The 13,745-nt window shown below is 28.1% G+C and overlaps 1 protein-coding gene and 1 long non-coding RNA gene across 2 annotated transcripts; one reads left to right on the top strand and one right to left on the bottom strand.

Moving 5' to 3' along the window:
• Window positions 1–1,277: 1,277 nt before the first annotated feature.
• Window positions 1,278–4,129, bottom strand: LOC121222186 (uncharacterized). The gene is made up of 3 exons (XR_005919258.1): window positions 4,009–4,129; window positions 3,497–3,571; window positions 1,278–1,643 (listed from the first exon to the last, which is right to left on the bottom strand). It is a non-coding gene; the product is annotated as an uncharacterized lncRNA (long non-coding RNA).
• Window positions 4,130–10,015: 5,886 nt separating this feature from the next.
• Window positions 10,016–13,510, top strand: LOC121202979 (protein FAR1-RELATED SEQUENCE 5). Its single transcript, XM_041102226.1, has 3 exons — window positions 10,016–10,143; window positions 11,332–11,747; window positions 13,135–13,510. Coding segments are annotated over exons 1-3 (624 nt in total). The 5' UTR covers window positions 10,016–10,142; the 3' UTR covers window positions 13,342–13,510.
• The last annotated feature ends 235 nt before the right edge of the window (window positions 13,511–13,745 follow it).

Here is a 13,745-nt window from a genome sequence, read left to right as displayed (position 1 = left end):
AGCTTATATTAGTAGACGAACATAAACATATCCTTAGTATAATCAGAAAGGAGTAAACCAATTGAAAGGCTAATATGTCGTCTATCAAGTCCAATTTGGGAGATATCTTGTCTTGGGCATCGAAGCAGATGACTCTTAAAAGATAGTCATATATGTGATTGACTAAACTAATAGTAAATCAGACTGAACCCAAGAATAATAGATCCTGAATCCGTTTATAGATTTATTCATTTGTGACATTTATTGCGTGGTATACCTTAATCTTGAATGTATGATGGACTATATATACATGACTCGTATACTTTGATGTAAGTAAAAGCCTGAGTTCGAATAGATAAGGAATCAAAAGTTGGTGCATTGGGTATACGAATTTTACAGCATGAGCATCATTCGCAATAGTGGAATTCATAGCCCAAGACATGGGTAAATGATATCCTCTCATTGACTTTACATGATAAATGAAAAGTAAACGTGGCCACAAGTTGTTCGCCTTTGTGATGAATGACTTAATTACTATTTGGTAGTAATTGACTTTTCATGAAGGAAGATATAATGGTTACCATGAGATAAAATAAGATCATATTGGGAGAGTAGATTTATCCCAAAGAGATTAAGGATATCCTATGAGGGTAACACCCTTATGACAATGTTATTAAATGAACACTGATCAAGTTACTTTCGTAATAGTATGTCATTAAGGAGAGCTCAGACATGATACTATACTGGAATGATTTCGTGACTAAATGAGTTTACAATTAATAGGTGAAAAGTTAAAAGTTAATTATAAATCATTTGAGCCCTAATCACATATGTCCAATCGATTCCTCCATTAGCTCGTTGAAACTGGAAATGAACTGCATGTTGAATCAAATGAACAAAAATTAATAAAAATGATAAAGTTAGAGAAATGAGAAATATTTGGAAATGAATGTGGTTTTCTCACTAAGTAAGATAATGACTTGATAATTAATTCATTATTTTAAAAATTATTAATTAATTAATTAATTAATTGAAGTTCAAAAATGAAATTAAATTAATTGGTCATTGTGAATCCATTGAATGTAGAAAAAATAAATATATTTTCTAATAGATTAGTTTACGATAAAGCTTCCATGATTTTAACGAAATCAGATTGGGTTGAGAAAATTTTTTAATTGAGAAATTATTTATTTATTTAAAATAATTCATGATGTTTATTTTGAAAAATAGAAAAACATGTATTGGGTTTGATTGAATTATAAAGTGTTGGGTTAAAAGTCTAGGAAACACTTGTAATTGGAACTGATACGAGAGAGACCCAAAAGCCCTTCATGTTAATTACAAGGGACATGTAACACCCCCTAACCCCAAACCGTCACCGGAACAGGGTTATAGAGTATTACCGGACATATCGGATAACTTATAACTAATTCACAAATAAATAACAGACATAGCATACTTTAATCAAATATGTCATATTAGTTCCATTTCATACTTATAACCAATTTAAACATCGTTCTAAAACCACAATCACAAAACTCTTATACTTAACCTATATATCACTTAGGTACATGCCACATTATCAAAACAAAAGTACATCACCAAAATTTCTCTGAGGTCGGGATTACTCTGGATGCTGGACCGAGCACTGGCTTCCTACTAACCTGCGCACGGAAACAACCGTACGCTGAGTATGGGAATACTCAGTGGTATTACCATAATTCAAATTAATAACATTAATGGATAAATTATATACATTTAATTTATGTCTACAATTATTCATTAATTATCCCATACTTTAAATCAACTTGATCATTAATAACAATAAGCAATATTTCAGTCTTATATTTAAGTGTATTCAGAACTTATTTCACTATAAAAAAATTTATTAGATTTTTCCACATCTCATTCTAATAACTCATTCCAGTTCATACAAATCCAATCAATTTATCAACTCATTCATTATCATTTCTATTTATATTCAATTTATACTTTTAATCTTTTAATAAACATTTAATATATTAAATCAACTTGTTTCAACAACAATAATAATAACAACTATTTTTCCGTTCGATTCGTTCATTTATAATCAATTTACACTTATAATCTTCTAACACTCAATTTATACATTAAATCCATAAATAAATTTCAATAACTTGTATTCAATTAAATTCACATATTATTTCACTATTTCAAATCATTTTATTTTCATTTTTTCATTTCTCATTTCTCAACAATGGCTATTTCAGTTTGCTTCTCTTTGCTTATATTTTTACATCATCTCATACTACCAAAACTATTTCATGAACTATATCATTATCTATTTCTTGAACCCATGGTTCATACATTTCATTTCAATACCTCAATTTAATGTCTTATTTCAATTCATATTCAAGATCATGCAATAAAATTTATATTATCAAAATTATTCATTTACCCCTATTAACTTGACTCGGACTTTGACGGATACACGGATTCCAACCAATCACACCAATACGGCACATAGTGCCTAATACGGTACATAGTACCTGATCAGTAAACAGTAACGGTAGCAGTAACAGTAACAGTAACAGTATTCAACACACAAAGTGCTGAATCTGTAACAGTAACAGTAACAATATTCGACACACAAAGTATCGAATCAGTAACAGTAACAGTAGTCGGCACATAAGTGCCTGATCAGTAAGCCGGCAATAACTCGTACTCTTCCATATCCTATGGCATGCCAACTATATCCGACTAGCCCGACTAGTTAATAGGGTATTTAATTTACTTTCCAGTAAAATTTCCATATTAGTTCAGTATCAATTATAAATTCATTATTCCAATCAGTTTCACAGTATTGCAGTAATTCATTGCTTCAGTATTTTCATAGTTCAATGCAGTACACATAACAATATTAAGTATTCCATAATTCAGTTCAGTATCAGTTTCACATATCAATCTCCACATTCTCAATTTCAATTCTAATAAAATCCATATCAATCACCAATTTCAATATTCCAGTTCAATTCAATAATTCAATTCAAACCATTTCAATTTCTATTCAATAATCACATTTCAATTCAAATTTACTTTCCACTTTCTAATCTACCAATAGATATTCCCGACATTCACATGTAATCATACTTCGATTCATGTATTCACACTTTTTCATATTTTAATTCACTTTTATTCAATTCATATTTTATATTTTATTTATTTATTTATTTAATGAAATTCAAATCACTAATTACTTTTCAATCAACATACAATTCAATATCGCATTAATTCTTTTAATTCAAATCATATCACTAGTAATTTCCATTCAATTCACATACAACTCAATATCAATATTCACCTTATTTTTATTTACTAAACATATTATTCAAAATTCAACAATTGCTATTTATAATTTCAATACCAATACGTATTTTTCATTTAATTCAATCATGATTCTTACCTCAATTTGCTTATCATGTATATTAATTTAAATTTTAACAATTAATAATTAAATTTGAATTATAGTAATACTAACCGAAATTTCTCTCGAGTCAATCCTTGTCCACCTTCTCCTTTCATTTCTCGGACAATGACTCTTGCACGACATTAGCTACGTAATTAAATAATTAAAAATTATTAATACACAATTCCATTAAAATATTTCCATTTATACCTAAACTTTACATAAACTCTAATTTAATCCCTTATCAATACTAATTTTATTTTTCCTAATTTAACTCCATATTCTCTCTTAATTCTCACTATATACTCATTTTAATTCTTCATTTTCATCATAAATCCCTAATTTAAATTCTCTCAATTTAGTCCCTATTAATTCAAAACTTATGTTTTATTTTACAAATCAACCTTCTACTAACTTCTAACTTAAAATTCAATCATTTTAACCTCTAATTCATCAATTAATTCAACATGAACAACATCTAAAAATTTACTAACTTCCAAAATTTCAACTTAAATCAAGTAGTATTTTGTTCTAGGATTCCAAAAATATCAAAACCATAAGAAAAAGGGACTAAATTGACTTACCAATTGAATTTAGAAGTTTTGAAACCCCTGAACCGTCGCTCTCTTTCTTTTTCTTCTTTCTCCCTTCTCTGTTTCGTTTTGCTCTCTGTTTCTTTCTTTCTCATTTCTATTCTTTCTTTTGATATATATATATAATATAATATAATATATTAATAATAATATAATATAAAAACATAATCATTACTTACGTATATATAATATAATATATATTTTAAATTAAAAAATATCTTAGATTTTTAAGGTTAAACCGCCTCAGCTTTAGAAAAAGGCATAATTGCCTATTTGGTCCTTTTAACTTTTTTAATCTACAATTAAACTTTTATCTCTATTGCAATTTAATCCTTTTTCATAATTAACCACGATTTAGACAAATTCACTTAATTAAAACTTAATTAACTGTACAACTAACTTCGTAAATATTTGTAATAAATATTTACGAGTCCGATTTATTGGAACAAATTCCCGGGAATACTCCTTTTTTTATTATTCGATATTTTTAATCAATTAACCATCGGAACATTAAATTTTCTTAACGAAACTTTAATACTACCTTAATGACACTCCGTAAATATTTATAAAAATATTTATGACTCAGTTTATAATATCGAGGTCTCGATACCTCGTTTTTGACCCAATTTACCTAATAATTTCTTTTAAATTACAAAATTCACTAATTTTAGAAATAATTCTAAAATCACGCTTAACTTATAATTATTAATTAATAAATTTTCTAAAATTTTCATCGAATTTAGTGATCTCAAATTACTGTTCTGACACTATCGAAAATTGGGCTGTTACAGGACAACAAACCCTAGTACATTTAGCTAGGTTGTTGCCCCTCTCTCTCCTAGTTCAACTAGAAAGTTGTTTTTGTATTAAATAGATTTCTACTGATTCAACAAGAGTTTCACTTCTTCTCTTAATAAATAGATGGCATTGGTAGGGCTAACACGCAATAAGTTTTACATAACTTTGAGATATTGTTATTCTACTCGAAAATAGTGAGAATTTATTTATAAGTATAAATTCTAGTTTTTGGAAAAACAATTCCACCGGTTTCTATTGAAAAGAGATTTTTTTCCCACTAAAAGTAAAGTAAATAATTTTTGGTTTTGTATTTGATTCGAATTCGTTCGAGTCCACACTAAAGTTCATGGTACGAGAATAACAGAGAAAGTCGTTTGGTTGAAAGTCAGAAACGACAAGGATCCATCTAATCGAAAACACATGTGCAATTTCGGGAAAAGTTTATTGTTATACATATCACAGACCGACCTAGTTTTCAAAATTTTAATTTTCCGTTGTGTAAGAAAATCATTTTTGAACTGAATTTTTTCCAGCACTAATTTACTTTGTTGGGTCGATTTTTGAAATTCATATTTTTAACATCAACAATATTCTCCTTATGTAAATCTCCTTATGAAAACAATTTGCTCGAAATTTAACTATGGAAACCTCTACACTGAATGTCTTCATTTTATAGGAAATTCTACCACCGAATATGAAACATAAATTCAAAATGTTGGAAAAGATTGGACATGGCAAGTCAAAAAAACACTTCTAATAAGAAATGTTTTTCTAAAAAGTTTTTAAAGATAACATTATTATCTTTCACGGAAAAGATTGGATGGGATGTGGAAATTTTATCCCAAGATTCTCGGGGTTTTGAAATTTTATCTCGGAATTCTCGAGCTTAGGGTTAGGGTTGGCCATAGTTTTAAGAAACGCATCGTGGGGGACACATTTAGTTGAGACAAAAACGCCTCTTGTAAGAGGCATTTTTGTCTTCTCTCCAAAAAGGCCTATTTTTCTAAATTTGGGGAAATCGGCCTGAAATTCTAATTTTTATTTAAAAATGTCATATTTACCTAATTCTCCTAAAAACTTATTTCATTTGTTAACAATTTTTGTCTATGCTAGGCCTCTATCCATTTTTAAAACCTTGCTTCTTTTTTTTTAGTAAAGCAAAGAAAATAAAAAAGCTAGAGTATTACAATAAAACTAGTCTTGCAATTGTTGTACCATCACCATCTTCCTTAAAGCAATTGTATTACTTAATGTGACGGACTTTGTAAAATAGGGAAGAGTAATGTTTAGTCTTAACAAAAAAAAATCGAAAAAATTGAAGTAATCGGTTATTTCGATTTTAGTTTGGATGGGCGATGACTGTAACTATAATAATTAATCTCATCATTATCGTTATTTTTAACTTTATTAGAGATAAATGTACTGCCTATCCAATGTCACTCTAATTTATTGATTATTTCAATAAATTATCAATTTTTGAGTCTTTACATCGACTTGATCGAAAAAATTACTTATTTAATAATATATTTTTATTATTTAGAATATAATTATAAAGAATATATATATATATATCTAAATGGGCAATCCTATCCAAATCAACCTAACTCTAACTAATTCTAAAAACTTAAGAAAAAAAAATTATTAAACAATAAACTTCAAAAAAGATAGCATCATTTTCATTTTTCCATCTGCTGCTGGCCTCCCCCTTTCCCCAAAACTAAACCCCATAGAAAAAAAAAACCGTTAAATTCCAGCTTATTTATCCATCACCGATCGTTGATCGGGCCTTCACCGTTTATCTTTCTAAGCTCCTACTGGTTAGTTTCATCAAAGATTCGTCTTCTTATAGGTATTTTCTTGCTAGATTCGGATTTTGCATATTTTAATATTACCAATTTAGATATTTAATTCGAATCTATTAGTTCAAAGACAGGATTTTAACTCAAACTCTCTTACGTATGAAGTTATTCTTTAAACATTGATTATAATTTACATAAATTAATAAATGACTATTTTTCTAAAATTAAATATAATAATTAATAATAAAATTAAATATGATAATAATAAAAAATCATCTTCAACCTCTTATTCTCTTAAATATCATTTGGTAAATCTAACCAAACAATGAGAGAAGTCATCGGAATCCCTAAATTTTTGTTGATCTCTTTTATTATTTGATCAACTCAATTAATTAAATTACGTTAAACAAAAAATTTAATATGAATTTATTTTATAATGTGAGATATAATTATATTTAATACATATTATATTACAAAAATTAGTAGACATACATGTTTAACTACGTATTATATTACGAAATAATAATGTGCATTCTTTTATTAATGATGATATGCAACCCACCTTAAATGTGGAATTAGTTTTATGGTATATTATATATAAAGTTAACATTATATAATTATGGTAGATTATTAATGATATGTATTTCTATATATTATTATATTATTGTTATGTACGTTTTTATATTAATGATACATAAGATTAAATCATAAACATATAACTAAATTTATAATAGATTATAATATATACAATTAACATTATATAATTAAAGTACATTTTTATATTAATCATATGTAACCTTAAACATGAACATGCAACTAATTTATGATATACTATAATATATATATATATATATAACATGGTTTAAGTAAATAAATTATTTGGGATTGTTACTGTACTTTTAACTTGTTTAGAATTGGTATATTTTAAATTTTTAATTGTTATGTTTAATTTGTTTGGATTTTGATTTAACTACTTTTGTTAATTTGTATTTCTTTATTGTTAATTATGAATAATTTTTACTTAAAATTATTTTTTGTTTAATTTTATATTCCGATATATGATTGAAAATGTTAAATTCGTTGTTGTTTTTTTCGTTTGCATATTGTTATGAAACTTTTAATTTGTCCGGAGTTCTTATATTTAAGTTATTAAGTATATTTAAATTATTGTGAAATTATTATGTTTAATTTTTTAGATGGTTATTTAACTACTTTTCTCAAATTTTATTTATTTATTTATTATTAATCATAATAAATTTTATTTAAAAGTAATTTTTGTTTGATTTTATATTATTTCATATATTCAAATTCGAATATTCGACATATGATTGAAAATGTTAAATTCAGATTTTTTGCGGATTTAAATACGTGGAAGGATATTTAATTTGAATTCTAATTTGGATAGTATTACTCCAGTAATTTACGAATTCAAATTTTTAGGCAAATTTGTAGATTCAAATTTGGATAATCCAAAAATTACAGATGTCCAACCAACTGCCATTTCTAATCATGAGTTTCTTGTTCTTGCCTTACAACAACTTTTAGTCTAAGGGCGAAGCCATGAAATATTTTTGTTGGGCGGAATTATATTGTATATTTTTATAATAGTACAATAAATTTTAAAAGATTAAATTAAATTTTTATTATTTTTAGGGGACCTAAAGTGAAATTTTACTATTATTAATTTAAAATTTTATAAGAAATAAATGAAAATTTTAGAATAAGATAAAATATTTAAAAATTAAAAATAAAATGTAAAAAAATATTTTTTTAAATTTAAAATATAGCATTAACTTTTTAAAATTATCAATGGTGAACAAATAAAATTCTATTAAATTATGATAACTTTGGTAAAGTATTAACTATCTTTTTAATTTAGAATTTTGAAGAAACAATGCTTCAGTGTTAATTCATCACTCTCCAGTCCACATAGCTAGAATCTACTTCTTTTTTCTCTTTTATGATTTTACCCAATAATACTCTTCAATTTCCAATAAAATTATAAAATAGCATTTCATATTCACCCCAGCTCCGAATTTATCTCTATTCTTCCTTTTACCACTTTCCTAAATTTTAAGGCTTAAAGGGTCTAGAGAGCCTTGAACTTTTCCAAAAATATCAATTAAGTCCCTCAAGGAAAAAACGCACTTAATTAAACCTTCGAATCTTAAAATTTTCATCAACTAAGCCCTTTGACAAGGGGCAAAAGAGAGCCTAGCCCCTCTTAAAATAGAAAATTTTCTATTTAGGCCCTTTAAAATTTTAAATTAGTAAATGTAAAATTGTATTTTGGGCCCCTAAAAATAATAAAAATATGATTTAATCCTTTAAAAATTATAAAGATATGAGCTATTAAAATGGGTAAATTGTATTTTTACTATTGTAAAAGTTACAATTTAATTTCGCTTCCTAAAAAAATTTTCTAGCTTCGCCCCTACCTTTGACCGTTAAATTGTTAAAGCGTGACGTTTGTTATTTTTAAAATTTTGAATTATTTCGATCACATGTCATGTTAAGATTATGCCATGAATATTAACCCGAGTATTATATTTTTCGTTATTGAAAAAGATAGATCAATAAACATGATCATTTTTATAATGTATTTATAAAGGATTTCTCAAAATTGGTGAAGGGGGCAAAGGATGGAAAATTGAAAAATAAAATTATTTGCAATTGAAATAAAATTTCTCTCTCTCTCTCTTTTTAATATAAATAATTTGGAGAATGAGAGAGAAAATAAAATTACCCTCATAGTCACTCTCTTGTGGGACTAATAAAGCTTGTTGAAGTGTGCTACACCTTCATAGTTTTTTTTATAATACAATTTTCTTTTAGTTGTGGAAAGAGTTTCTGGAACAATAAAAAATGCGAAGATGTTATCGTATATTTAAAAAGGTATAATGATTTTTTCGGCCCTTTAATTTTGTAGAAAGAGTTATTTTAGTCTTTTATTTAATTTTTTTATCTTTTCTAGCTATTGAATTCATATTTTTTGTCAAATCACCTCAAAATAGATGAAAAGGTTAATATTTGTTAACCTTACTGACATAGCATACACATGCATTGTCATGTCAACATTTAATTAATTTTTAAAATTTTAAAAAATTAATTAAATGTTTATGAGCAATCCACATGGTAATCTACGTGTATGTCACCGTCAGCAAAATTAAAAGAAAAGTTAAGTTTTCCATCCATTTGGGGTTTGATAAAAAAAACGCAAGTTTAAGGACTAAAACAATGAAAATTTAAATGAAAGGCTAAAATCATTTTTTTAATAAAGTTAGAGGGTCAAATAAGTTATTATGAATTAATAAGAAATGGAAGGCCTTTGAACTGAAAATAAGCGTGTCAAAAAATAAAGGGATTAGAAATGATATTATAGTATAAGGATTAAATACAATAAAATGCGTATTACAAGGACCTTTTATAGAGTTTAACCTTTTAATTTTTATATCATTTCGTTTTCTCGTCTTCTTCCCCCTTCATTCTTATTCTTCACCGTCTGTTAACGGAATCGCTCTTAATTCGAGTGAGTTTAATCTTTCATTTTTTTTCACAAATTTTTTTAAAAATAGCATTTTCTGTGTGCTGTTTTCTTGAATTAATAATTAAAAAACACAACCCTAGAAATTTTACATTTTTTTTACGTATTTTCACATGCTCAATTTCGAATTTCCTTTTGTCGTCAGGCAGCTTTTTTTTTTCTTTATTCTATTTTTAATTATTTTATATCCTAGAATATTATGAAAATTTTAGCATAAATATAACTTTACCTTAATGGAGTTTATATGTGAAAGCCTTTTTTTTTTTTTGAGGTATTAAATCTTACTTTTGAAGAGGAATATTATTGATGCAATTATTTATTCATTATGTTTTAGAGTTTGTTGTATACTAGTAGTGCCCATGATTGCAGTTTTCTTGATGCTGACGGAAATGGATCATAACCAAATAGCAGCTATCAATTTAGTGTTGAAATAAACTTCTTCCTTAGTTATGTGATTTGTATCATCTGAAATCTGAATGGTGGCTCTATGTCTTACTGTTTTAACTTTTTTACAAGAGCGTCTGACTGTGTTTTACCCGAACATTATGTATAGCAATATCTCCAAAATGAAAAAGGAGGAAGTGGGGGAGGGTGATTGTAGGTGAGACATTCGACTGCTTATCATCGATGTTTGTTATGTGATTTGTATTATCTGAGCGGTGGCTCAATGCCTTACCGTTTTACCTTTTTTTTGCAAGGGTGTCGACTGTTGTTTTACCAAACATTATGTCTAGCAATACCTCCAAAATGGAAAAGAGGAAGTGGGCAGGATGATTATAGTTGAGACATTCAATTCCTCATTGATAATGTTTGTTAGTTATGTGATTTGTATCATCTAAGTGGTGGCTCTAAGTCTTACTGTTTTAACCTTTACTAGGGTGTCGACTGTGTTTTACCCGAATATTATGTCTAGCAATATCTCCAAATTGGAAAAGAGGAAGTGGGTGGGGATGGTTGTAGTTGAGGCATTTGATTCCTTATCATCGATATTGGTTCATTTCATTCTTATGCATGTTAGATGATTTATTTCTTTAATTAGTCCCGTTTTCTTTTCTTATGTATATTTGAATATTTGTGCTTTAAGCATGCAATTTCCTACTAATCACTAACTACTTGTTTATGTTGGTGGGATGTCTTATTTTGGTTTTTATTTAACCAATCTGTGTGCATCAGTGGGTGAACATGTGGATGATGTTGATGGTAGACTAGAAGATTCAACTGTGGATGAATCGAATGTGCATGACTACGACACAATTCAGGAACCTTATGTGGGTATGATATTTGAATCAGAAGGGGCTGCCAAAACGTTTTATGATGATTATGCAAGACAAGTAGGATTCTTGACTCGTGTTCTATCTTCACATAAGTCAGAGTGTGATGGGTTACTCTTCTCTCGTGGACTTGGATGTAGAGGTTACCGTGATGGTCAGACCAAAGTTGAACTTCAGAAGCAAGATAAGCAACAAGAAAGCTGCTCAGCAATGATTCATTTAAGGAGGGACAAGAGCGGGAGATGGGTGATCAAGAAATTCGCGAGGGACCATAATCATCCTTTGGTGATTCAGTTAGGAGAAAGCCGCAGAACACTTGTAAGCTTTTAAATCCTTGGTTAATTACTTGTGAAATGAAAAAGCATGGGACAGAATTTCTTTATATTACATTGTATTTTTTATCCATTGAGCAGGTAAATTTTTAGCATTTTGTCTTTAGAAATATCTATTTATGAGCCTTCCGGAACAAATTTGATCACAATCATTTGAGAGAAGTTTTATTGTTCTTTACTATTGGACTGATAGTTTTCTTGTTTTTGTGGGTTAGAAATTCACCAATAATTTATACAGAAAGGATCACTGTTACTTGTTTATCATCAGGGTGCTTGTTTACTGTCATTATGTCTCGTTTTAGAGCTCTCCTTTTCCCAACTGACATATTTCTTACCATTTCCTTCCTAGTTGTATAAGACTCAACTCTCCTCATTGGCTTGTTCTGTATGATATATGTAGTTCTTTTCTCGTAAGATTACGTAGATTGTCTTATCCGTGTTCTTCTACTTCTTTTCATCATGTCTTGATACTTTATCTGTTTCGGCTGGAGGCATTTAGTTGGATGAGTGTAGTACCAAAGTGGCAGTGCATAAAATTGATACTGTCAGTTAGTTCTTTCCAGGTGATAAGGGACCTAAAGGTTCCATTTGTGTATCTGCTACCATAGGAGGGTGTTTTTTAAATTTTAACTCTTTCAGAAACCTTGAGCAAAAACAACTCTGACAGGTTTAAAAAACTTAAGTTTTAGGATTCTTGGACTATTGTAACACAAAAATGTAGTTCATTTCTTGGAGCAATAAAGGTTGATTTATATGATTAGATATTTATTTGACGATGAACTTTTATTGCACTTGTTGTCAGTCGTGCAGTTAAAGACCCTCTCTTTTATGAAGACATTGAAATTCAGCTGATATTTTTCTTGAAATCCCTGTTTTATTTGAAAATAAAAAACAATGATTCTGATTACCTCGTTCAAGCATATAATTTTGAAGGAAATTTTGAGATTTCATTGATGATTAAATTATGAAATAAGAGACAGAAAAGTAAATAAGGAAAAAACACGACAGAATGTGTTTAGGACGAGTGTGTACCGGTAGAAGTCCACATTAGTGTTTAGACTGTGTTTCATAGTACCGTTATCAATTCAATGTGGTTTATAGCAATATCAAATGTACAAGTTTAAGTTACTCAATTCTGTAGTAAATGAGCTTAATTGCACCTTTGACTGTAGTACAGGGACTGCTGAGATGCTTTGATGCAGAATAAATTGCTACTTAAATTTCTTGATCAATCAAGTTTTAACATATCATATTATGCTTAGTTGGGAGATGATTGGTTTCATGATATCATCAAATTCATATCATCTTACTGGCACTGACAAGTCTGCCTCGTTTCTTTGTTCTGATTATTATTGTTTTCTTATGAATTATAGGATGAGGAGAAGGATAAGAAAATCCAGGAACTAACTGCAGAATTGCGGGTTAAGAAGCGATTAAGTGCATCATATCGCGAGCAGCTACTAGCAGTTGTGAAAGAAGTTGAAGATCACAACTATAACTTATCAATGAAAGTTCAAAGAACTTTGGACAATTTGAAAAAACTTGATGCTGAAGCCAAGGAGATTTTAAGTGGTAGATAGCTTCCTCTCTTTTTTTTTCCCTCTATGCCTAATTGTGTTTCTTTATTTAGTTATCTCTAGTTGTTTTATCAGTTTGGTGGTAGAAAAGCTAGTGTATCAGAGAAAATACACATGGAAAATGGAATTGATGTATCTTTATTTTATATAAAGAAGGCCTATATTACTCGAACTTATGAGTATGTTTCTAGTAGTGTTATGTTCAGTTTACCATGTATTTGGAGTCGTTTTCAGCGTTTATTAACATTTTAACCGTGTTCGGATGCGTGGAAAAAAAAAAAAAACTATGTTCCACTGAGAACCACCCAACCAAATGAAATAATAATATTATTTAATTTTTTATACTTTATATTATGTGTATATAAAAGTGTTATTTTTTTACAATAACTTTTATACTTTATGTTATA

Source organism: Gossypium hirsutum, chromosome D10 (genome assembly GCF_007990345.1).
Source record: "Gossypium hirsutum isolate 1008001.06 chromosome D10, Gossypium_hirsutum_v2.1, whole genome shotgun sequence".
Taxonomy (NCBI): domain Eukaryota; kingdom Viridiplantae; phylum Streptophyta; class Magnoliopsida; order Malvales; family Malvaceae; genus Gossypium; species Gossypium hirsutum.
The sequence above is the reverse complement of the archived record's forward strand: the minus strand, read 5'-3'. Positions and strand labels throughout refer to the sequence as shown.